Raw genomic sequence first — 27659 nt, forward strand, 5'->3', positions numbered from 1 at the left:
TCCTCTGGATACTGACATGCCACTTGAACGTTTTTTAGAGAAACATTGCCTCAAATGCACAATTTTTTATATTATATATATGTAATATGTAATATATAAAAAATGAGGGCATAATTTAACTCCTGATACAATGTGTATTTACAGTTACAATTATTCTGTATCTTGTTGACAGAATGTCAGAATATCATAACACATTTTCATGGATATAACATTTAACCACTTGCTATGATCAGATTCATCTTTATGTTGTTTTTTGTTAAAGCAATTTTTATTGGAATTTTTTGGTTGGCCGATCTTGTGATTTTTGGAGAAAGGGGGTTAATTTCTTCCATATTTTAACAGAAAAAAAACCCCTAAACATTCAAATACAAAATTTTTTTGTTGTTTTTCTCTGCCTATGAAAAAAATCTAATTCTGATTCCTTTATGATTTACCTATGAAAATCCAAAATTGTAGAAATTAATTGCTTTGCCAAAAAGTTTCAATTACAATTTTCAGCCAGAGGGGAAATGTTACAGGAAAAAAAAAAGAAGAGTTTTCGAATACAGCAGCACATTCTGTAAACATTTGCTATGACAGCCCTCTGTAATAAAAACTAAGTCCTCTGCTTAAAACAGTAAGCATTACATGTCAGCCTTATTCTAAATTTTGCAGAATTAATATGTTTGGTAAATCTGTGTCAATTACAGATAATTTTTTCTGTATATCTCTGAAAAGAACTGCTGAATTTTCTCATCATGATGTCCCCAAAACAGATGACCGAGGGCTTTGTATAGATTAGGTGTGAATTAATTTGTCAAATTTTTAATTGTCCTGGAATTGGAAACAAGTTGTGTCAGCTATTGTGTGTCAGTAGCCAAAGGATTAATATTTTTTCCAGGATTTACATGCAACTGCAAGCCAATGTGCCATATCTTTTCTAATCATTATTGAAAAATACATTAAAAAAAAAGAAAGAAAAGTAGTACATCATTAGATAATCTGATGTTCATTAATTAAACCCTATCAGTAGGTTAAAAGTGAAATTTCTTTTATTTTCACATTAAATCTAAAGGTGATTTGAATAGATTTACAGTGGGAACAACGATATATAAAGCTACTTATACCTGCTGGGCACATAAGAGAAGCTCTTTTAGCATTCATTGGAAACCCTCAACAACTTGAACTTCTTTAAATTTTACAAGCAGCTAATATTACAGCATTTTTACACACAGTTTTGTTTATAAATTACAGATTTAAGTTACAATATGAAGCCTACATAGAGTTCTATCCATAGGAAATATTCACAAACTGTTTTTTTTCCCTCCACACAACTTAGATTGTCTCATTTAATGTTGCAATATACTAAAAGTTATCTAGTTTTGTTAAGGAAAAAATTTCTTGGTATGTACATGCTGTACGTGATGAAATGGCTAACAAGCAAAAAAGCACTAGAAGAAAAATGGTTTTTTTCACCTAAGAAAAGCATCTCCTTTGCATCCACTGTGGAATCTACTAGCTTTCCCCTCTGCAGCATTAACAATGTATCCTTCAGCACACAGAACATGGAAAAAGACCTAATCTTTATAGAGCATCACTTTGAGACTTTATCAAATAATATAACTGGGGTGTATTTATAGCTACATCCATTCAGGACTCATTACTTAGATTCTTCTTTCTTTGCGGAGTAATGTCAGTGATTCTCAATAAACTAAGCCACAGTGACAAGAACGCCTTCATATAAAAGGTTGGGGGTAAAGTAAATAATATTATAGCTAACTTTTTACTGAATACTTGCAATAGGTGATTATAGCTGTAAAACAAACATATACATCACTATAATATTCTTTTAAGCACCAGTAGCTTACAGCCACAATATCACATAAGCCAAAAAAACTACTCAGTTTCCTACTGTTTTCAGCAGTGCCTGTGTAATTTTCAACTAACAGGAACAGTAGCCAAAGCAAGCTCTACAAGATAAAAGAAAAAAAGAAAAAAAATTAGCAATAGACTTATGGCTTGAAAAGCATAATATGTATCATAGTGTTCCTTGCATTATTATAGAAAGGAAAATCTTGGAAAGTAAAAAAAAAAAATCTTATTTATAATTTTTAGGTTTTGACCTTCTATATCATATGATTGTAGTGTTGTTTTTCACACAGAAAAGCCTAGTCAAAAGAGCTTTCCATTTCATCTATTGCATTCTTTCAAAGAACGTATACCTGTAGATTGATCCCCCCAAAAAATCAAAAGCAGTTGTCATGTCTTTGAATACATTTTCCTTCTTAATTATGTAAAAGACAAATTTTGAAGGAAAAGTATACCATCCTTTCTCAGAACTAGATTTTAGGATTTTATTCATTCTATTATGTAAAGTAATCAAATGAAAAATTGCCCACTTGATCTCTATCTGCTAAGGGAATGGAAGGTGAAATTTATGAACATGTTATAAATTATAACAAATAACACAGAAAAGATTGATTTGAGTAAGCTATATTACTATATTTAGATTGTAATATTTCCCCAAACTGTACTAAGAAATTACTTTCAACAGGAAGAAGTGCAAATGCATATTTGCACTATGATGACCCATATAAGAAAACGCAACAAAAAGGATTTTTTGTTTTTCTTTTGGTTGGTTTTGTGTTGTGGGTTTTCTTCCCCATTTTGTATATTTTACCAAGAAGTAAGGTAAATTTCCTTTAACTAAGTCCTAAGGATTTAGCTTTTCAAGTTCAATTTAGAATTGTATATACATAAATATTCACAAGCCTAACAAGTTTGTATTTGCACTAGAAACAGTGTTAGGCCGTGACTATATACAGTTACGCTTAAAGCCTAAAATAGCGGATTTGTCAGATATGCATTTATAGCTGGTGCTCGTGTATAAACGTAGTGCTACTCCCAGACACCGGTGCCTGGTGGGATGCAGCGAAGTTTGCCAGGGGAATAACTTTGACGGGATCTTCACCGGCGCAGTGTCTTTCACAGGTGTTGTAGAACGGGGGCCGCGGCCCACCTTGGCCTTTGTCAGGGTCGTCCTTGGGAACGGGCCGTCCGAGCGCGTGTCGTCCGTCGGGCCTGGCTCCTCGGCCCCAGCCCTGCTGGAAGCCAAATGATGGCAAAGGCGTGTTGGACTGCTGGTACTGTGTCAAAGAAGGAGGCATCCAGCAGTTGTCAGAGTGGCCTAGGATGAGACACTCCTGTGTGCAGGTTTCAGAGGCTTCAGCCAGGGCTTTCTGGAGATTTACTTCGATAGCTGGGAGGGTGGAAAAACACAAGAAACTATCAGAGTTCCAAAGACTGAACAGAAAAAAAAGTTAGTGTTTTATGAACAGACGGAACTACTGTTACAGCCATGTAGCTAAAGCCCTTATACGTTCTATTTACAATGACCTTTACCTTTTTGAAATTAACACTTGTATAATAAAGCTCAATGCGTTTTACAAGCCAATACCACTATTCTATAGAATATCTGCATACAATTGCTCGAAAACACTATAATGATTAATATCAGTATTTTTTAAATATTCTTTTAAAGCTGGATTTTTGGGTTGGTTTTACCTTGTTTAAGGCAAAGTGAACTTAATTTGGACACATGGCCAGTTGGCTTCAAAGATGAACTCACAAACTTTAAAAATGAAAGACAATGTAACAGCTATTTTAAACAGAATTGATTTCTCCATGCATTCAATATTGGAAACCTTGAAAAATCAAAGGGTAATAGCAAGAGAAGCTGTAACCTCTGTAGCTTACTAGGAATTGAATCAGATTTCTTGCGTAGATGTAAGGTTTGTGCCCTTGAAAAAGGATAACAGAAATCATAATTTGTTCAAAGGAAAAGTAAGCTCCTAAATCTGAAAGACATAGTTTACAATTCATAAACATTCTTGATCAGTTTCATGTAAATGATTGCGACTTTGCTATGTTGTATAAATTCAAACTAATATAATTAAAATTCCACAAATAATTCCTTGAAATAATTTGCATATTGTGTATTTTAATTTTACATTCTCTTGTTACGTTCAGGCTTTAAATGTATTAGAGGAGAGGAAGAAATTCTGATTAGACATTTCATTGTGTTGTCTTCACAAAACTGAGGAGCATCTCTTTTCCAATGAAAGATACATACATATTTTTAATATCTGTCTTCATGAAAATTCTGTTTAGAATAGATTCTGGCTCATAACCAGTGGAGAAGGTATGCTTTTAGGAATTACTTATTGCAATATAAGATCTGAGTAGGAGCTTCTCATCTTCTTTTACGTTTAAATAGATACCCCATTTCTGTTTTAGGAAATACTTTGTATGTTAAAATTTGTATAGAGCTACAAAGCACAAATACATATTTCCATGTTACATCCAGATACAAATGAAATTAAGTTTTTTCCTTAAGGCATTGAAATATATAACGCTGCTGTCCAAAATACAGGATGCATCTTTTTAAAACTAGCAATCTTAAATATACACCTGCATGCTTGTTGTTATGCAAATATATTCTTGATTATTTCCCCATAAATATCTTGTGCAAGTATGTGCCTGTTAGTGAAATTATTGTTTATAAATGTTATTTCATTCTATTATTGGCATATCAACATGCCTTCAGTCATTTTTTCTCAGTATTTTTCAATGTAATCCTGACAAAGCTTTGGCATCTTGCTGTTGAAATACTAATCCAGTTATGATGGACAGTAGGAGACACACATGGAAATAATTCAGTAGAGGCAATAGTTGATGCAGAAAAAGTTTCTACTTTTCTACAGCTTTCAATGTCCTGCTATCTGCTATTAGAAACATAAATTACAGAACATACAACTCCTTTTAAGCTCTTTAATTATCCAGGCTTGCTTCTCTTTTGATGAAGGTCAATCATTGAAAACAGGTACATCTTTGACTGAGTGCAAGTTATCCCTCTTTATACAGAAACTGATCTTTTTGTATTTATCTACAAAACCTTCTGGATATCCAGTACATTAGTATTCCTTTCATCTCATGGCTACTATATTTTAAAATTCTATTAAATAGTTAAGTTAAAAAAAATACAATTACTTATTTGGAAAAATACAATTCTTTAGGATATCTAGCTCTTCACAGCAAGTGGTTAGAACACTTACATTGCATTACTATCTCAAACTTCAGTAAAAGTAAACAAAAGTCAAACTATCAGTGATTGGCAATAGAAACTTAACATTTAAGCTTCAGACAAGGCAACTGCAGAAATAAAAGGTCACATATAAAATACTCCCTACACCATCTTGACAGATCAGTATGACAGTAATTTTGTGCCATGTGTTGCCAGACTAACTATAAACTTGGAACATGCTAACATACTAAGAATAACAATATTGTCAGAACGACAGATGCATTTATTTTCTTAATAAAGAGACATTTATATCTGAGTTTCAGTTTTAGCAAAAATTTAACAAAAAAACTTTAGCACAATCATGGGTACAATCATGTAAGATATGATTACAAATTATTTTGGCTTTGAGTTGGGATTTCCTTTTACAAGCATCTGCCAATGCAGGATTATTTAGAAGGTACATTTTCTGCAGCAGCCATAATCACTCTTTCTAAGTTGGTATATGGTATACTCATAAATACTGTGGCAATCAAGATTGATTTTCATTATTGCTTATAACTAATAACATGTAAAATATACAGTCTGCATTAACTTTAAGTAGATAACACTCATTTTTACCAAGCACGTCATTAGTGTTGCAAGAGAACAGGAAATAAAAAATATTTAGCAAATACAAGTATTTTTCTGTATGATCTCTGACATTCAGAATTTTTTTTTCTGACAGTAATAGTCAAGTTTTATTTTACAATATAATGCAGTCATTTTAAAGAACAAATTATCGGTGAGATCCTTAACCTCTAGTCTAACTTTAAAAGAAGATTAAAACAAACAAACAAACAAAAAAACACAAACCATTTTTTTAAATCCAAATCACCGCCTGCATGTAGGCCATAACATTATTGCAGCCCTGAGGCAGACATCTTCAGGAGGCTGGGTATGCTGTAGGAAAACAAATTAACTGAGGATGTTACAACAAACAGTGTGAGGCAGGCAAGATCCCCAATATCTGCATTTAAAGGGATCTTGGAAAATCTCAGCAATTGCTTTGCTGCAGTAAGAAGTACTAGCAAGGATAATTGGGATGCAGAATAGTTTCTGCTTGGTAAAGGGTAAAAAAATAAATAAAGCTAGGAATATGAAATATTATGCTTTTAGCACAATGAAGTAAGAATCATTGTCGGAGCATAATTCATCAGTTCTTAAAAGAACCTAACATAAAATGTAGGAATTTTTCTGCATGAATATTCACCAGGCATTATCTCTTGTGCCTGCTCTTCCAGGCCATGAAATGCATCTTCTTTCTCTCAGTCTAATTCATCCTCCATTCTCCCGTCATTTTATCATTCTCCTGTTTCTTTAGCACTTAGAATCCTTCTAAATAGCAGCTTGGTACTGGCATTGCACTGCTGTCTAAGCTACAATGCTTTACTCGCAAAACATATATTTTTAACAATTCCCTATTTTATCAAATAAAAGAGCTTTTTGTCAGCAACATATTATACTAATAGTGCCAGTTTACAGCATAGTGCAGCTGATCTCCAAATATTACAATGCAAAGGGGCCACTGAAAATAGCATTAGGACGTTGTCCTCAGCACCCAATCTGGCTTCCCCTCCGCCACTTCCCACCCACTTTAAATGAAGGAATCTCTGGCTGGCTCAGCAGATAAATAATCACCATTCCTGTAGCATCCAGAAGACAATCCAGTGCTCAAGTGACTATTTATCAGAGGCTGTGTGAATTCACCATGGTATTTTCTAGCTGCTATTCTTTAAGCTTCCTTCTATTCTACATCCTCTTTGTAGCAGTTACCTCTTGCAAGGCATTGCTAAATATGTGTGAAGAGCCCTTCTCTCTCCTTTGAAAATGGTAATATAGGCGATTATTCTGCTAGTCCTATAAATACTCTGTGGTAGAAACATCTGTGACATCTGCCTCAACAAATAAAGTAAAAGATGCTTCCTGCTGTCTCTGAATGTTTTCAGGAGAAATGTTGTTTTTTCTCTACTGAAATTCCAACTCTCTAGTAACATCATCTTGCGTAAGATATGACAGGTTTATAAATGGAAATAGAAGTGTAAATATCCTCCATGTTTTATGAATAAACAATACAGTCAATTGGGCTGTTATCAATCTACCTTGTTTCTTACTTCACTGAGTAGTAATCCTTTAATTCTATTTATTTTTCATTCCCTATGGAGACTCATCAAACATGACAAACAAGTAGTAAAGAAGGAGAATTTTTAAGTCATAGAATAGATCACATTCACGGACATGTGAACTTACCATTTTTACTTGAACTCATGATTGTTGTAGGAACTAAGCTATTTTTTTTTAATTGTCTGCCTCAGAACTGAGAACATTTTTAAAGAACATGTCTGTCAGGTCTCATGAAATGTTTAGATCAGAACTGTCAAGTATAACTAAAAGCACAATAGTTAAAAGACTTTCTTCATTGTTCCACAGTCTTTATCATTTCTAGGTCAAAATGGTTTTCAGTAAGAATATTTACTTTTACATGAATAAACATGGAATTTCAACCTTGCCAGGTAGCTATCATTCAGTCAAAACATTAACAAAAAAAAATACCATTTGACCTGATTTGTTTTTCAGGGTTTTTTTTGCTTGTTTTGGTAAAAGCCTGTCCATGATTATAAAGACTTCGTAGGGTTCTATACGTAGCAAATATATTCTTGCTTAGGGGGAATGAAAGCTGCAGAAATCTACAGTGCTGCTCTTGTCCTCCCAGTCTGCAAAGTAGCTATGACATTGGCTGAATACATGACACAATACTGCATACATCAGCATTTCTAACTCAATATTGTGTTCCAGTTTTAAGAACATTTCTCACAGAGAATTCTCAAAGGCAGGCAGGCTGTTGGTAGGAAAAAGTTTCATCCTACTGAAAATTCATAAGCACATACTTGGTGTATACACAATACACTTTCTTTTCTACCCCTCTGTTCCCCTCAAAAGAGAGACATACTACTAAGGTAACATCAAGAGGGCTGTTTCCTTTCTTGGTCTACCACAAAAGTCATTAGCTGCATCACAGAATCATACAAAGACTTAGGCTGGATGAGACTTTTGAAGGTGTCTAGTCCAACCTCCTGCTCAAAGCAGAACATCTTGGTCAAATTATAAGAGAAAAGGTTTTCCAAAAGTTTAGGCCAAATTTTCAGAACTGCACATCTCTCGCTTTAAAAATTCTGAACATATGTGCCAAAAGGGAGGTGTGCAATTCTAAAAGTCGAACAGTCAACAAGATGAGCTCCTGAAAGCTCCTTCTTTACCCACATACACGTAATAATGATCAAAAGCCATTTGAAGATTTATTCATTAGAAAAGTACTCAGATTAATTAGAAGTCAAAAAATTGTCAGACCGTACTGTATCAATGCAAGCTTAAGAGCTGAGAAATTGTGTAAAGAAAACTTAAAAAAAATTAAAAGGTTAGGAAACAAGTTAAAAGACAAGAATATAGAGTGCATGAATTTTTAAAGCTATCTAGCTGTATTCTTAATGAAAAGCCAGTATTGAATTTGACACATTTTGGATGCAAACCATCCAGTGTTACATTTAGAGCACTCTTGTTTCATAATAAAGCAAGCAACAATTAGCAAGCAATTAAGCAAATTGCCCATAATTATGCCATTGCCAAGCTATTTTTCATATTTTCACAACACAGCACATATATGAATACATAGCTTGCAGTGCCAATACTATTCTGTCAGCATCCAGAAGTGCCTCTCATTTACTGAAGCGTTTCATATTAAACAGCTCCCGTCACCCTTTCAGTGCTCTCTGCTCAGCAGGAACTCACCAGAGTGATGAAGATGACAAGCTTACACTGCTCATGCCAGCCAATAGCTCCTATGGAGTGGGTTGTCCCCCACCTTTTTTATGTCCACGTGTATGTACTGAACGTGGTACTCAATCTAAGCAGTGATTCAAGCATAATATACGGGAATTATGGTCCGGAATTACCCAGCTGACCAAAAGTGGCCACTCTGTCAACATCATATAGTGGCTTCTGTTAAGAGAACAGAAATGATATTAACAATAAAAAAAGGGGGGAAGAGAATAGTTAGTATAAACTAGTTTACTTCAATAAGGTCAAGGAAGAAGAAACTTGGATATAGAAAGCCTACATAATTGCTGTTATAATATACTCTACTTTTTTGCTTTAATAATAAAATGTCTTTGGGAGAAGATTCTTATGAATATGTTATTTCCTGTACACATCGTAATAAATTAAAAACATAAGAGTTGCTTAAGTCCTGGCCTCTGAACCTTTTTATTAAAGAACAAGTAGGACACAACCACTTCCTTTAGTCTTCAGCCTTACCTCTACCAAAGCACATGAGAAATCATACTCTGAGGAGGGTTGACTCTCCAGGTGTTCTAACTGAATAAACAGGCTTGTGAGAAATCACACATTTACGTGCAATCTACCTGAGTTTCCTAGGCTTGCAACGTTATCCCAGATATCTTGCAAGAACAGGCCCTGTCTCTACTCCAATGAACACACTTATTTCCTAACATCCATTTTTTTTAATGGAATTCCATCCTGAAACACTGCTCTGAGTTAGGCTTCTTATTATAAAAGCCCAGTGGCATGAGGTGTGGGTATTTTGCACCTTGCTTCAGTTGGTCAAACAAATTTTACCAAAGTCAGCTGGGGAGAGGACATATGAGAGAAGAGGCCAGAACAGGGAAGATGAATCAGGGCAAAAGAGAAAATATACGGTAATTCCTGTATAATTAATTACACTTGTAAAGTGAAGAGAATCTTTCCTCTGTAAATAATAGCTTTATTAAAAAAAGTACATTAAATTTTCATTAAGTCATCTCTTCTTATTATTCTGACTAGAATTTCAATCTTGTATTAATTAAAACAAGAAATTGTCTAAAAGCAATAACGCCACAAAAAGTTCAGTTTCAGTAATTGCTATTTCGTACAGAAAGATACCTGACCAAACAAAACAAAACAAACAAAAAAACAACCTCAAGTCCCCCGGACCTCTGCAACCTCTTCTATTCCATACTAACAAATATGGACGTTACAGTGTTGCAGAATATAGAGCACTGACCTTTATTGCTTCAACATTTCAGTTGATTTAATCTTTAATATCCTTTTTTTGTTGAAAATTATGGCAGAACAAATATGCTAATTTTCAAAGGACATATGTTTCTTAGTCTATTTTTATACTATGTAGTGTATATTGAGTTATAAATGAGAAATTTAACCATAACTTGTAAAGTATAATGCATATGTAAAGTATAATGCATATCTAAAATGAATAGCCTAAAATGCAGTACATTTACTACAATACAGGCTAATATAATGTGCTTTATTTAATATTTAATTAACTGCTTCACATTTGCACTGAACCTTGTTAATTATTGATAAAAGGTTCATTATTTAACACAGAATATAAATTTAAATTCAAATCAATTAAACAAGGTGAAATTACATAGTGATAAATGGTTTATCTTCCAGCAATAACCTTTGACCTGGGGATGTAGCAACGCGTGTTAATGCACAGCTCTTCCATACCTGAGGAAACTATGCTCTTAGCATCTTAGGTTGCATATATTACACTCTTCTAATGATGTAAAGTTTCTGCAATAAACCCAACATCTGGGTTTCATCTAGCATATTCTGGATGAAAAAGGGCTTCAGCTGCCATTTTTCAGCTGGCCCCCATAAGAGAAAACATTGCCAATATGAGTTTTCTATAGGGCATTTGTAACACAGGAAACTTTTCTCTTCCTCTTAATGTATAAAACGTTATTTTAAGTCTTTCAAGATACAATTCTTGTTTGCAGTAAGGGAAAGAGCAGTCCACAGAAAGTTGTAGATACCCAGCAATTATCTTGGAATGACTGCTTCTTCAAGGAATGTCTCTATCTTAAGAACATCTGTCCTAATAGAATTCACTGGATAAGTTGAAAGATAGTAAGAAATATGATGGGCTATTTCAAGGTCATGTTCACATTTAGTTCATTTCTGGAAGTACTTGCTCAAATGTTAACTTGACATTGGCTTAATTTTAGTTTCCCAAACAGCAATGTTCTAAAATAAACTCTTGATATTGAGAACACTGAAAACCGTTCAATCGTTCTGTGGAGGACGAACTTTTGTTATCAATGCCATCTGTTATGGCGACCAGGAAAACAAAAAAAATGCAGCATTATTAGTATATCTGCAAGCATTTGTAGAGAGTCTGAAACAGTAAGTATAGCACTAATTTCACTAAGTACTCTCTACTGTGATGATGATATTTCTTAAGTCTTGCTGCTCATAGATATGTGCATATACGTACATACATTATACTTTCTTAAATATTCTTTCACATTATTTGAAATATGAGATACAGAAGATGTAAGAAGAATAGTATATCTCATGTCAGCTTCTAGAGACTGTATTTCAAATGCTTGGTAAAAGTTGCTCTTAACTCTGAAAGGGGAACTCACCCCTTTATGCTCTACTCTGCTGTGCCTGTTGTTTCTTTGAGAATTAACACCCTTTGGATATTTCCGCCTAAAAAGTTACTTTTATTATTTAACTGTCTATACAAAATCATATTAGAAACAAGTCTGAAAATGCTGCAAAATACAGTCAATAGGATAAAATCTGGAAGAGAAATAACTGCATATAGATTTTCTCATTACCATAAAACAGGTATATATATTTGCTGCCTTAGAAAAAGTGATCTAGTCAAACACAGTAAAACAGAATGAGGGCTAACTTACAGAAAAATCACTGAACCAATTTAAGGCAACTCTGGCTTTTTTGTAATAGCATTTATATCTCCTTTTAGTAATCAAATAATTATTCAAATGCCTCATTAGTAATGTATATGAGGATCCATTACCACGAATTAAACAGATGTGTATTTGCTTAAGTATTTAATCAAGACTCAGTTCAACATGATATGTTCTTTCATTTAACTCAACATTCAGGAGAACTTTTTTCATGTCAGTCTCCTGGGGAATTTAGGAGCATATTAGTGCTATTTTAAAAGAGACTTAACATGTTGTAAGGATAAAACAAAGTGAGAAAAATGTATTATATCAAGAAAACATGGCCGTTACTGTACTTTTCTGATAAAAGCAATTACATTAAAACAAAACAAAAAGGTTGAGGTTTTGTCTGTACATAAAGGCTGTTTGTCTCAAACTATAAAATGAGCAGTCCTCAAAATGAATCTTTGTGTAGCTAATCCTTTGAAAAAAAAAATAAATTTGCTTAGCTGTAATTTCTACTGATTAAGAAAACAGACCTGTTAGAATCCAAAGTCTTCAATTCTTAATATCTGTTGTCTCTCTTAAAACTTAGCTGAAAAAGTCACTTACTGTTTTGTACATGCTTGCATTCAAATATATACATCAAATTTGGAAAGGAAGAAAATTCTTTGTTTACAATATCTGCAGTGTAAGTATAAAGAATACATCATATTCCATTTTTAAGGTTTAAGTTTTAAATAAAATTGTGTGAGGGAGAGGGAGAGGGAGAGGGAAGGAAGGGTCTTAAAGTGTCATTGAACCTACATAAATTCATATGGTGAGGAAATAGCAGAAAATATACTCCTCATGCCTAGGTTGTGGAAGCTGTAATCAAAAAAAAATTAATTACCTTTTGTGGTTCTCTAGCTAGAGAACAAAGATCTGGAAAATGCTGAACTTGGAGATGGAAACATGGATGAACTTCAGAGAGATAAGAAGGAAACAAAAGTTCCAAGTGGAATAAGGTCAGTACTCTTGGTAACAGACATGCATGGAAACATTAGTGTTCTCGCATAGTCCTCTAACAACAAATTCTGTGGTTTAATAAGCAGATTAGGTAAGCATGTTGTTCTCAGCAGAATGCAGAACACGGTCAGGGGATGAGAAAGTGGCCAAGCAGAAGCTGATTTTCAGGTATGTTTGAGACACCCCTCAAAGGAGTTACTGCACGAGCTGTGTGTTGAAGAAGACCTGAAGTTCTGCTTGCACCATCTATATTTACACCCTTTATTCACTTCAGGAAGAGTTTCTTGTATTTGTTTCTTGGCATGTATCTACATGCCTAATGAGGCTCTATTTTCTTCTTGTTGACTTTACAGTAAAAATAAACAAAAGTTTGATCTAAAATAAAATACTAAGCAATTCTGTTAAATTAAGTAATGGAACAACTGCTGGCAATTGTTCATGGTTCAGACACTTTAATGAAACCCTAATTTTCAAAAGGAAACCATAAAAAACCCAATTGCCAAGTGAGGTAGCGAACATATCTTTTCTATGATGACTCAAGAGATAGAAAATAAAAGTTTTGAAGTGGTGCTTTCATTGGACAAAAAGAAATTTTAAGTCAAAGGCTGCTGGAGCAGCCAAAATAAAATAAACATACAATATTTTAAAAATATCCCTATGCCTTTTATGCTGTGACTAACTACTATTGCATTTCAAGAAAAAATGCATTTTTCTTTATTAGAATACAAAAAAGGAATTTGTTTTTTGTTATGACTATATATATATTGTTATATATAACTATATTTTTGTTATGACTTGATACATATATAAAACCTTGACTTTATTTATTTTGCTGCTGTTTCTAAACATTAAGATATTCAAATATAAGGACCTATGCTGATATCTAAGTAACATGCTATGTGCCCCCCCAGAATAAATGTATATGCTTATTTGAGTGCTGGTAGATATTACATTTGATTGGACCGTTAACATTATTATATCTATTTATTTGAGTTTAATGTGTTAATGAAGCTGGCTGAAGCTTTATTGGCAGAGCAGTTTTCCATAAAAGACAGTTTCAAAGTTCAACTATTTTGTGGCAGTATGTTGGTTCAAATGACATTTTATGATATCAAGTATGGAAACTAACAGTTTCCATTTTCTCTATTAATTTGCATTTAGATTTTTAAAAATATGAGAATCTTTAATGTTTTAACATTATGCAGAAATGACATAACTGAAAGGAAACGGTCTCATCCCTCTAAAGCATTTCCTCAGATTTTACATTTCACAGTGAATTTCAAGTTGATATTATGATTCTGGAAAAAAATTATTAAAAGAGTTGTAATTACCTAGAAGCTGGTAATTCTATTTTCCAACTAAATATTGTATTATTATATTGAATATATATCATATTATATTGAAACTCATTAAGCTTTTTAAAATTACACTGGAGCCCTAATTGCAAGCAATTAATCACTGCAATCACAAGTAAAGCGACGCACACATTTGGCTCACCTTCTCTTATACTACACTGCTAACAATCTATTGTACTTGTAGCATGGTCTAACACAATCTGCAATCATTTCCATTTCCTAAATTCCTTGTGACTTCCTTACCATCACTACAGAAGAACAAGCTCCACCTAAAATCTTGAAAATCCAGCAGAACAGAATCTCGAGTAATTAGGGGAATATTGCAGGGCCAAGAGGTCAAACTTCATTAATGAGAAGCACTTCTGGATCCCCCTAACCTGGCCAGTAGCATTTCAGTTCTCTTGTGCTTATTAGGCTCCTTAATCACAATCTATAACCTTGCTGGAAAGATGGGGTGGGCAAGTAAAACTTTGACATTTTGTATCTCCACAGGACAAAACAATTCCCCTCCTGCAGCTTTTGTCCTCCCCAGAAGGAGACTCTCCTCCATATGGCTGCAGCTCAGGTGGGTTTGTCTCTTGGAAAACCCTCTGATCTACAGACTCCTTGATGCCCAGACAACATTTTCTAACCAATTTTTCACAGCAGTTTTCTGTCACTACCACTTTGTCAATCTGCCGCAGACTACCCTCAGTGGAACCATATAGATGCTCATCCCTTCAACAAGGGCCAAAAAAATGTGAATACATGGAAAGGGCCATGTTTGATTAACAACTTTGTGATTGCTATAAAAATGAAATTTGAAAGGTAATAATTATATTCGTAATTACTTAGGTCTAAATCTCTTATGTTTTCTATTCCCTCTATTTCTGGGCAGCTGGAGCAATGACTCATTAATAATAATAAAGTCATTTAACCCTGCAGGCACATTACAAGGAGAAAGATGTCATTTGTCATCAATGCAAATAGAACAATCATTGAAGAATACAGAAAGACCACTATTTCATATTTATTGCAAATGATAAAAGGAACATTTTGCACTCATTCTTACCATGACATCCCAATCTGCTTTTTAATTATGAACAAACATAAGGGGACAGCATACAACATATGAGGAACTACTAATAGTGTATTGTCCTGTGGTGACATTTCCATAATCACTTTAAATCTATCCTATACATATGTACTAGTTAAAGCTTTCTGCTCATGAAACCATCCCCCCTAGTAAAGAATGAATTATGCTTTGCAGGTTTAGCACTCAAGAACAGCTGTCTTTCTCAGAGTTTGAGAGTCTGACAACTGACCTATGTATTGCTATTACTTCATTTAAGTGAGAAGTTTGGGATTCTGTTGCAATTATGATGAAATACAGTATGACTTAAAAATAAATATGTTTATACATTTGCATTTTTTAGGCCAGGAACTTTTCAGTTGTAATTTTCACTGACACTAATTTAGCCATGGCTGTCTGCAGGTCGCTTAGTTTTCCAGTATTGCTCTAAACTTGAGCGCTGCAAGAATTCTGTCAGAAGCACTCTGTATTAGCTGAAACAAATATTCTTTAAGAAAGTCGTGTAAGTAACTCAGAATTTACTGGATTTTCAAGAAGAACTACTGACGTAACTGCTGGTATATAAAATAAACTTCTGAGGAAGAGGCAAGGCTATTCGTTCCCTAAACAACTTATTCAGAAGATGTGAAACCTTGAGGAAAAATATGGAGTGAAATTTGAACTATGGTATTAGAATGGAAGCAAATAAAAGAAGTTTCATGTAAATAAAAATCATCGTAATCTGAATTCGAGCTCTATCAGGCTAGATAGATACTTCAGATTCGTCTTTGCTTTGCTGTATCATTAGCACTTACCTAACCATCAGGCATGAAGAAAGACCAGAGAACAAATTTAAGAATATAAAGTGTTACTGTGTGGGGTAGAAAGGAGGTAAACAACCCCCCTCAGGCTGTTTATATTTTTTGGAGGTCCCCAGGTAGATTGTATAAAGACATGCTTTAAGAAAGTTAAATAAGTAGTTTTAAGAAATAAGACACATCAGGAAAGAGTAAAATGCACAGAGTAAAATGCATATTTTCACTCTTAGGATAGTGACAACACAGAAAAGCATATACGTAGAGTGAAATGTTTTGTCAAATTGAAAAATGGAAATAATACGAATACTACAATTTTCACATCAATTTGAGGTAAAATGTTTTGAATTACAGTCATTTTAATCTTGTTTTATAAAGAAAATTACTTCAAAAGGGTGATAATTTAAAACAGCATAAGCCAAACTTCTTTGTGCTGCAGTCAGGCACAGAGCGAGTGTGGCACTGCGTGATTTGGAGCAACCTCTGCACAGCAGCTGAGGGCCTCCTGCACCCGCGCGTTTGAAAGAAGGACGGGGACGCTGACTAGCATTTCCAGCATTTATCTACAAGTACAAAACCACTTACCGTGACAGCTACTACTTTCTAATTGGGCCTCTTCAGGCATTGCTAGCACCTTAAGGAATTTTGGCTGATTCTGCTGAGGCAATACCATCACAGTTATCATCTCTTTGGCCGCTCAATTGTGAACAGTTTCCCCACTGAAGTTTTGCTGTCTTGACTGTAAATTTCTCATATCACTTCACATAAGCCTTTTACAACTATTAAGAAGTTTTTGATGTCAAGGAGTTTTGTCTACAGGATAGGGATATGTAACACAAACTTCCTAACCTCTCAGAAAATATTCATTTTAGTTTTAATTCTCACTTAGTTTCCCTTGAACAACATCCAACAGGGACTTTCAGATTTTCTTTAATATCCTTTTCTGTTCTCTAAAGCAATTTTCAAATAAAGTATAAAAATATTCTAATTTTAGCTAGGGTGCTTTGCAGATAGTTTACTTTTCTAAATCAGTAATATAAATGTTGATTTTCTTAACACCTGGACAACTGACGCATGATGAGAATAATTCAGGCCAGATCAACATTTGATACAATACTTTAAAGAACAGGATTTCGCATATCATTCATAATTTTAAATAGATTGTGTTAGGGAATAGTCGTAGGTGTGATTATTCTGCAAGATTTTAGGGGTAGTAATACCAGCAATACCAGGAAAATGGGAGTGAGCAACTGCTGAGAGCAATCTTTTCAGCCCATTTCAATAGCTGTCAGGACAGGCTGTGTGACTGCAACCATGAGGATTATACTGACTCTTGAAAACAATTTTTTTTTTTTTTAAAGACAGTTTTGAGCATTGTGAGTATAAAACTGTGGGGGTGTAAAGTTAGATTTCATGTGGTGCCCACCCTTTCAAGAAAAATTCCATTACTTTAAAGATGGAAATGTTTTAAAATATGAATGTAGAATGGATTGATCTTTAAAGTATGCTGTGGCAAATTTAATTATATAAACATCTCTTTCTTACCACAGCACACTGTATGTCTCTTCTGAGGATTCTAAAGAGAGCAATACATCTGTGGAGCTTCAAATTTCAGAGAGCAGGTGTTAAGTTTTGAGTGAGTCCTATCTGAATAAAAGGATATCCTCCTAATATAAAATAATGATTTGTATTTTTATAGCTTTAAGAGACTGTAAGTATCTTTGCACAAAAATAATTTTTAATCCTGTTTATAAGCTTTGACATGAATATATTGCATACCTAGGCCAAGAAAAAAAATTATAAATATCATTAAATAAGGCTAAATACTAATATTCAGACTTGTTGTTCAAACTCATCATTTTCTTTAGAATGTATGCCTCAGTCGGCCATTCCTCTGTCGCATATGACAGAGGATTCCCTGGAAACAGATTTTAAAAATTCTCAGTTCTTATGAAGTCAGTGAAGTTTAGCCTCCAGCTCTTTTGAAAATCTAAGTTTTAAACTGTTTTGGAAATCATGGACATAGCAGGCATACATTAAAGTAAACCAAATAAAATGACGTCAGAACAGTTCCTGTTAGGAATGGAAGTCCATATACTGACCTAATCTGTAGTTTATAAGAGCAGAGCCACAAAAGCACATAATTCATGTTTCTTTTCTCATAAGCTCTACAGAAAGAATAATTTAAGTCTGGGGTAAGTGCCATGCTGGCAGACATAAACAGAAAGCTCTCACCATGTTTGGCTCACAGATTTCTTTTTCAGAGGGTATAAACCTGAATTTCTGATGCTGATGTTCCTTAAACATCGTCATCTTTTCTACAGCAAGTATGGATGGCAGGAGGAATTTATACTTGGTCTATATTCCAAATGTTTCATTTAAAATCTTTCTATGGTATTTCATTAACCATTGGATATAAAAAGACCTAAGTCAAAAACAACCAGTCAATTGCTGACTAAGTGTTCACCAACCTGTTACTGAACCTGTCCATCTATTTATTGCTTTATTCATCCATAGTCTCCTCAAAATATCATTAATGTGCTCAGAGTTAATTCATTATTATCTATTGCTTCTATTCAAGCTCATGTTAACAGAATAAATTCATCAAAAAATGATTGGACTTGAAATGGCAGATTTGGATTCTGACAGAGAATAATTTATCATGGCTGAGAAAAAGCCTCCCACCACCTGGGCTGTTTGAATGCTGGGAGATGAAATCGTAATGACTGCAGAACCTCTGCAGAAAAGGACATTAAAGTCTCAAGGAGAAACAAAACAAAACAAAACACCGAGTTTACTGCCAAAATATGCAGGTTCCTGACACCGATTCTTTTTTATTCTCACACTCATAGGCCCTTTCTCTCACCCTCTGTGCTGCCTTGAGGCAGAAGTAATCATTAAGGCTCTGCTCTCCATCATTTGCATACCACAGAGCATATGGGTTACACACTGGCACCATCACACAAGCACAAGGAATGACAGTGACTTTCAAAGCTTTACAGAAATGATACTGTTACTCAGAGGGTCCCAAACTGTTAATCAATACATCAGTGCAGCAAAGGGCTTCATAAGCATGTTGCATAATGTAATAGTAGTTTATTTGATTCACAATTTGTTGTAATTATCCTTTCTATAACAGTAATTAATAGATTTTGAGTAATCTACTTCTCCAAGTATTATACTATACTTGCCAAGTATGGTATTTGAGTCCCAGTAACAGCAGGATACAACAGCATTCATAACATGCTGTTATAACATGTGTGTCATAACATAACACTTAGGTACTCCTAGTACCTAAAATCAAAATCTGATTTTTTTGCCATTATAACTCCATATAGTGGAATTAGAAAGTATTGTGATAGCGTCAGGAATGTGATACTACAGCAAGTGCAATATGGATTGTGAAGATTTATTCTGAAGCCTGGAAACACTTGATTAACCCTCACAGTGTTGTCAATATTCTAGCTGTTATTGCTTCACAGCATATCCTCAACTGTAGCATGGGGGAATTATCCTTCCCTGTACTAGGAGCTGCTGTACACTGCACATGGCCACTTCTGCAAGGGACCGATATTTCATTTTTCCTTCCTCTTCTTATTTTCTTAGTTTCTAATTCTGTACATAGCACAGCCATTTTCCTGTTCCTTGTCGTGCTGCACTCTGAGTAATTATGCAGCTTCAAGACCTGAGTCACTCAGTTCCCCAAAGGGGGGGGGAAAGAAGGAGGATGGGGGGCAACCAGTGAGTACTCCAAATCTGTCCAAGAAATACAAAATTCACCAGGATCTGCCTACATATTTTATAAAGCATCTTAAATATCAATATAATTATAAATAGTTGTAAATGTCAGTGTTCAAATATCAATGTAAATATGTAGGTTTATCTGGCTGATTCCATGAGAACATAATCCTAGCTCCCCCTGCCTTCGACCTTATTCCAAAACCAAATAGAACTGTGCTTCCAGTTTCACTATCATCAGTCTGGTGTTGCAGTTCACCTTCAAGATTATATTATGTTGATTCCCTGAAACAAAGACATTCAGGGATGTGAATACACCAAGTAACCAATCAGTACATAATGTCAAACTGAAAAAACACTATATTAAAAAACAGTTAACTTTCACAGTAAAGCACTGAAGAGTTAGGAAGTGCAAATTCTGCAATATTAATTCAGCTCCCTTGTGTAAACGTGTTTTGATGCAAACTTTAATTAAATTATCATATACTATTTTTCTGATAGGACCCTTGGGCCCAATTCAGAGAGTAAGTACTTATTCAATATTTCTCTTTGTCTACTCAAATCAGCATGTGGCCATACACCTTTTTAATTAATACTTTCCAAGCTTTGTGTTGAATACAGAGCTATTCATTTCCTTATATACTTTTTATGATATTTTCACAGACTAACCAAAAGCTTCATGAACATGAATAATATCCCACTCATATTAATTGCTTTATTAAGGCCATTTGGCTGAGAAACTGAGGCATAAAGAAATTAAGCAAAATTATACAAAGTATCCATTATTTCTGGGTGCCCAACTTAAAACAGCTTAAGCTGAATTTAAGCATTTTATATCATACTTGAGCATTTCATATTATACTAAACTTTCAAAGCAGATCTGCTAGAGTTGTGAACATGGCCCTTGGCATGCAAAAAAATCTGAAGGACTCAACATATTGGGAAAAAATCAATTTTCTCTCTCTCTACCAAAGAGCTATGTTATAGATATTTGTAAAACCCTTAAAATACAACAAAAGGCTATGGCTCCCATTTAAGTTGCATCAATTTAAGAAACCACCAAGATTCTACCAAATTTAATAGTACTTCAATCAAAACTTATTTTTGCTAAATGCTTATGTTAGAACACTACGAGTTTCTGGACTTTTATTTTAAAATTATAGTTTTAAATAAAAACATGTATTTTTAAACTCATCACAAGCAAGAAAATACTGCTTCAGACATTGCTTGGGTCATTTATTCAGGTTGGAAAAAAATTCATGCTAAATGTACCCAGTCCAAGATCTGAATTCTGTGAAGATTTACAAAATCTACTAATTTTTAAGTATGGAGAGTAATTCTAGTTTTTCTGAATAAGTTTATTCACATAAAGTTAACTACATGTATGATAACTTTATTTCTATATGCAAGTGATGAAATCTCTATATTGTGCTATCAAATTTTGTACAACAAAGATTTGTGTTTCTTTACCTCTCTTCAAGCTTTGCAAATATGAAAGCATTGCACAGAATATGACATCTTTTCCATTTCAAGCTCTGATTGAAATGTTGTTGATGTTATTCACTGTTCCTGTTTTATTTTTCCTCTGGCTTGCAATAGATTTGTCTTTCACTGTCATTAATAAATCTATATACAACATCAGAAGATCAACATATACTTTAAATAATCCTCCTGCTACGAAGAGCTCATTATTTAATAAAATGCTAAGGAGTGCAGAAGTACATGTCTTTTGATGATTTGAGATGGTATCAAAAGATATCTTTCAAAATATATTACTAACTCTAATTAAATAAAATTCTACATGGTAAACCAGTATCTTAAATTCTAGGAATTTCTCAAAGTGCTTTTTGGAATTAGATTTTCTTCTGTAGAATAGATCAGACCATGGTTAGAAATATTCCTGTTGTAAATCTTTATGATTTTTGTAAGTTTGGCCAAAAGTAATTAGAAAACACACACATACATCAGTATCTTTCAAAACTACTGTATTATCATCTCTAATTGATAAGTATTTTATTTTGAGGATAGTTTTTGTGTACATTTCTGACATAGCCTGTAAACTTTTCTTCCTAATCCCTACAGACAGGCTACAGTTTCTACACAGTAAAGTTAAATAATTCTTTCCCAGGGAGCAAGCAAAATACAAAGACAGATATTGAAGAGAAAGAAAGGAAACATATGCAGAAGAAAGAATAATATTCTTTCGATAGCAAGGAGTCTGTTCTCCCTTTCTGGTTCCAATGCAATCATAATCTGTGGAAAGTAAATCTTACCAATTGTTATCATACAGATGGCAAACAGTTAAGAATTAATTCAGAAAGGCTATGCACAGCTACAGAAAAGGTCTGTTCTGCAACCAGCACAATACACCCAGCTCAAGTAGTTATACCCACGGCAGCTCAGGCATAACTAATATTACGGCTACAGCACCCGGGAGCTCAGAATAGTAACGGTACAGGTTCTCTGAAGCTTTGTAGGAGCATTTAAGCTTAAGTCCATTAAGACCAATATATAAATTAAGAGTAATATATATTAAGTCCAAGTAACAGAATATGTAAACGTGCTTGAGGACAGCTGCAAAGGAGAAGGGAGAGGAAAAGCTGCCTAATTCTTATCACATAACACAACAGCTTCAAATTTGACCCTTACTCAAAATTCTGAAATGAACAGTCACATCCTTGTAATCCAAGGAAAAGAAGAAAAAAGGCCAATATGACTTCATGTTTCCTTTCCTGAAATGAAAAAGTAAAGTGGGGAAAGCAAGACATACTCTAGAGGAGTTCCGGTCTCTCAGTTTTTATGCTAGCCTTTTCATTACGAGGTTCTATCTTCATGGGCAGCAATTTGTTGAAAAAATTGTACCATCTAATTTGAGTCTTAAGTGCCCATTAGAAAGGCCATTTGTCCAAAGATTTTTAAAAATAATTGGTCTTCAAAATTCCACAACTTCAGAGTAAAGAACTTGAATTTAAGCCTCATTCTTATTCCAGCAAAAAACTTGCACTGAAATCTTCATAAACTAAACACAGCTAATGCTTTGGGCTCATAGCTTTTGCTCATCCTGCCAGCTAGCCTGCAATAGTGATGCACAAACACATGTAGACATGCCAAAAAAGAAAAGGAGTATTTAAAAAAAAAATCCTGGAGCACACATTTTCAAGCATATATTGATATCAAAGCTAATAGTTGCTATATTTCATTCAAATAACAGACTGTTAGAAGAAATTCCTGAAAGAGAGTAAAATGTCTGATGTAGTCTAAGACTACAAGCAAATATGAAACAATACATTAAAATTAAAAGGAAAAATAAGCTCTTCTAATAACTGCCATTCAGTTTGACCACTGACCCCACAGAGTATCAGGATTTGACATAAACTGCTAACAAGGTGATTCATTACTTTCTACGCCTAATTACATACTTTTTGCTGTCACTCACCAATCGTGCATTGTTCATTATGGATCCAACTTTTCAGACTTATTTTATGCACAGCTCATCATACTATATACCAAAAATGGATGAAGGAAAACATTTGGCTTGTTGAACAGAAGGCGTAAAAAACCCATTGCTTAAATTCAAATTCTAAAATGGCCCTGAAACCTTGAAAGGGATTATGTGAGCTCTTAAGAACAGGTTACTTTCTGTAAATCATTTGGTCTAGGGTTCTTCATCTCCTGAAGAATCACCTTTATATTAGTTACTGCTTTAACTTGTCCATCAAGAGCAGACAAAAAGCAGAGCAAAAAACCCACACAGCACCTAAAATGTACTTAGCATGAAGTAAGAGTTGCATCCACCTTCTGTAAGGAAAGGCTTGATCATTTTATTTGTTCCACTTCATAGCAGCAGAGTCAGGTAATACACTAGGAAATCTTCATTATATTCTCAACAGTCAAGCTTTTATGAATCTGATAATACTAAAATATTACCATGCTAAGTGGTATGCCATTACCATAACACTAAATCTATTACATTAGCATGTTATTACCATGCTAAACGATCAATACAAAATTATTGATCATGCTAAATGGGTAGTGAAGTGGATCTTCTCAGAGAACATACCTGATTTCCACCCAGGCAAATTTGTTCTTCTGATATAAGACATTAAGCAAAAAAACTCAACAAAAATACTGCTTGTTTCTAAAGAATTAGAAGTACTCTGATACTTTTCTAAAATTGGGTCAAAATCTCAGATCCTGAAACATATTTGATTTCTACTACTTCTATACATGAATCCCAGAAACAGTTTATGCCAATCATTGCATGGAACTTCTGTCATAAAACAATGTGAATAGCTCACAAATCATGTTGGGAAAAGAGAAAAAAAAAAGGTGAAAAGGAAAAAAAAAAACCACCTTGAAATCACTCTTGAATTTGACATGTTTTTAATAGGGACAGCTGAGATATTAACTAAAAGTTGTTTTAGGGATGCACATCATGTCATCATAATGCTGACAAGATCAGTAAGCATCACTGGAGATGCTGGTGATAGATGCAAGAAGAACGGATAAAAGAATAAAAATAAACCCATGGGAACTGATCAGGATGTTTCCCTTAGCTGCACTTCATTGGTATTTTTATGGCACGTAAGCCTATACTGCAGAGGGAAAAAGTATTCATAACAAAGATAGTCTTGCTTAAAGCTCTGGGTATTCCAGAGTCTATTTAAAGTGAAGAGATTTCAGACCATTTCAGAATACTTTTCATAAATCCAGCAGAATTGATAGAATTATTTTAATTTTGTTTTTGTTTTTAAGGAAGATTGATGGTATTTTGAAAGGCGATTACAGAACATACAGGAAATGCATACAAAAATTTAAGTTGTATAGAGAATGAAAAGATTCCAGTTCACAAAAGGTTCAATACTTGCCCGATTTATTGCTTGGTTCTTCTTTCTTCCCTTTCTCTCCCCTGCCCTTCCCACCTCTTCCCACCCCTGAAACCTCATGGGGAAGTGGGACCTTCTGTTTAGTCAGCAGCCAGTTACAACTTGGTCAGATGCAGTTTTTCATTGCAAGGGAATTTAGTAACCTTACATTGATTAATTAAGCTAGGGTCTCTAAACAAACTGTTAGAGCTCCTATATCCACAGCTTGCATATCTAATCCAGATAACAGGATAAGCAACATGATTGTCAAAGTTTGTGAAAAAATGAAAACAAAACCACCCTGTATTCATTCTTCTTTGTAGAGTTCCTAATCAAAGAATAAGTTGTACTTCTAGGTGGAAAATCTAATCTGCATTTAAATAGAATTTTTTCCAAATAATAAACAAAAGCCTCAAGCAACATTTTTACAGCAAGTCTTGTTGCTAGTTCACAGCCTAATCCTTCTATCTCTATCTGTAATCCTTTCTTCTTTTGTATATTCATTTCCTTAGCAGTTTATCAAGGCATCTTGGCAGTTTGAGTTCAAAGTAACAGTAACTTGTGCATTTCCTCAAGTTTTTTCAAAGCTGAGCCTAAAACTGTTAAAACTTTGGGTGGTCTGCAACTCAGGGCAAACTATCTTTATTAAAATAAGGAGAAGTTATTAGCTTAAAGAATGAGAGGACTGACAGATTGAAGGGCATGTACTTTGCATATGAAACACTAATGACAACAGAATGGCTTCCAGGGTGCGTCTATAGTGTATTGCGTGACCTTACTGAAAACCTCTGATGCATTTGAAGTTGGTATTTTTCTCTGAGCCCTAAGCAGCTGCCTATACAGATCGTATGGAGAGCTGCCCATCTCACATGTGATCCAAAATAACCAGAACGCTGAGCTGGATGTCACCAAAATCGGCAAGCCCACACAACCGCTTAACAGCTAGCCAAATGGTGAAACAAGCCATTTGGGAAGCTGAGCATGGGCTACATCTTCATTCTCTTTCCTGACCCTCTCTTTGCTTCTCTTTGAGGCTGTAGAGTGGCACCCCTGTCCACTTAAAGGAATCTATAACTGTGACAGAGTAGAATTCCCCAAAAGGAGAGGTTTAGATTTGGAATAGGAGGACGTCAAATGCTAGAAATTACTTTTAAAAGTCTTTTGAAACAGACAAAAGCTCAATTGTCAGAAACTATCTTGCTACGCTAGCAGAAAGTGTTTTATTCTTCCATCCAAAGGCAAGAGATTTCATGCTACTTAAAGTTACTGAAATACCCACCTCTCCTATTGCTTTCTCTGTGAAAGTAGTATTTACGTATTTAAGTGCAGAAATTCAAGGATGATCTGAGAAAAGAAGGCTCTGTCCTAAATGTAATAACACTAAAGAAAACCATTATTAAAGGAGGAGATGCCTCAGAGGAAAAGATGGAAGGATAGAATTAGCATTCTAGAGATTTACCAAATTCTCGGATATAAAGAAACCTACTGCCAGATGAGCAATAACTAATTTAATTCAGATTTCTCTACTTTAATAAATGTCAATTCTAATTAGACAAATGCCCACTAGATTTTGTCTACTTAATTCCTACTTTAGTCCTAATATTGACAGACCATCAGCACATCACCCTTTAAAATATTTTCTTATTTTACAGCCCAACAACAAATTTGACCTATAACTCTATTGCACTATTAGATGTTGTTTTAAGCTAGTTCATTTTGTAGTGAGCCAAGCTGACTTACCTGCCTTTGAACAAATACAGTTTGGAGACACTGTGATCATCTTGTTTAGAGGACTAACAATTTAGAATGTTCCCCCCCCCCCCCCCACGAAGAGAAATAGAGTTATAACTCAATTTGTGAAGGAATTTTTTGGATTTCAGGAAAGGGAGAGAACTTAGGAATCGGTTCTCTTCCAGACTGTCTGTAGCATTTATTCACATTCAGGGAAGAAAAGCAACAATATTAAGGATTCTGTAAAAGAAGCTGGTAAGCTCCTTTAGCAAAAGGTTTTCAGGAAAAGGGGAACATTGCAAAGCTACAAAAGGCAATAGAGTTAGGGAAAAAAGAATTTAAGAGGGCTGGGAAACTAAAATGACCATACAAACAAAGGCAGAAACCTGGCAGAAGTTCCCAAAGGAAAATGTATTTGAAACCTACAGTTACTCTTAACTGAAGTATTGCTTATAATAACACATAAAGGAACAGGATTCAACTGCATACAGATGGAAGGGGTGCTTTTTGGTTTTTGTTTCTTTTTTTTTTTAACCTAAGAATACAAACAAAATGAAGAATCTAAATTCACCTAAAGTAAGAAGAAAACCATTAACAATTACAGCATTTCCTGAGGAAACATTCTCCTTGTGAAACAAAGCAGTATGCCAATAAATATTTCTTATCTTTTAAGTGGAAGACACTCTTCAAGAAAGAAGATGCTCACTTCATAAATTGGCTAATTGTTAAGTTGAAGGACAAAACGATCCTAGGTAGGAAAGAGACTGAACATAAGAAACAACCTTCCCACTTTACAACCAATGATTGCAAGTTAAAGAAAGAAAAGGATAAAAACAGTTCATTCATTATTGATAGATAAAGTATTTATTAGAGAAATAATAATAATAATAATAATAATACACTTTTCATCACTAGAAGTACCATTTATCCAGACACTAAACTGCTTTGCAAATACATAGGGGATATTTCAGCTATGGTCAGAGGCTTAACATTTCACCTTTCCACCGAAAAGCATGTAGACATCTGGAGAGATAATAAAATCCCATATAAAAGATGGTCAAAACTATATATATATATATAAAAAAAATAAAATACTATTTTATGTTAGTTGTACAGTCAACTGTGGAGATTATTCTTGTAACAGATGTTACACGAGGTGAGGTTGCCTTACCTAGATGGCAAATATCGGACTATTATACAGAACTTACCTGAATCCCTTCGTGCAATCAGTTTAAAAGCTAGGCACAGGACAAACCATCTCTGCTCCCCTGATGAGTGACAGGTC

General features: G+C 34.3%; 1 protein-coding gene across 1 annotated transcript in view; it reads right to left on the bottom strand.

The window, feature by feature from the left end:
• Nucleotides 1-2846: 2846 nt before the first annotated feature.
• PCDH11X (protocadherin 11 X-linked) overlaps nucleotides 2847-27659 on the bottom strand; it is a 542595-nt gene continuing 517782 nt past the window's right edge. Inside the window, exon 8 of the mRNA XM_067304432.1 lies at nucleotides 2847-3238. Within this exon, the coding sequence (XP_067160533.1) occupies nucleotides 2847-3238 (392 nt within the window). The remainder of the gene's footprint in view (nucleotides 3239-27659) is intronic.

This window comes from Apteryx mantelli, chromosome 13 (assembly GCF_036417845.1).
Source record: "Apteryx mantelli isolate bAptMan1 chromosome 13, bAptMan1.hap1, whole genome shotgun sequence".
In the NCBI taxonomy this organism is placed as follows: domain Eukaryota; kingdom Metazoa; phylum Chordata; class Aves; order Apterygiformes; family Apterygidae; genus Apteryx; species Apteryx mantelli.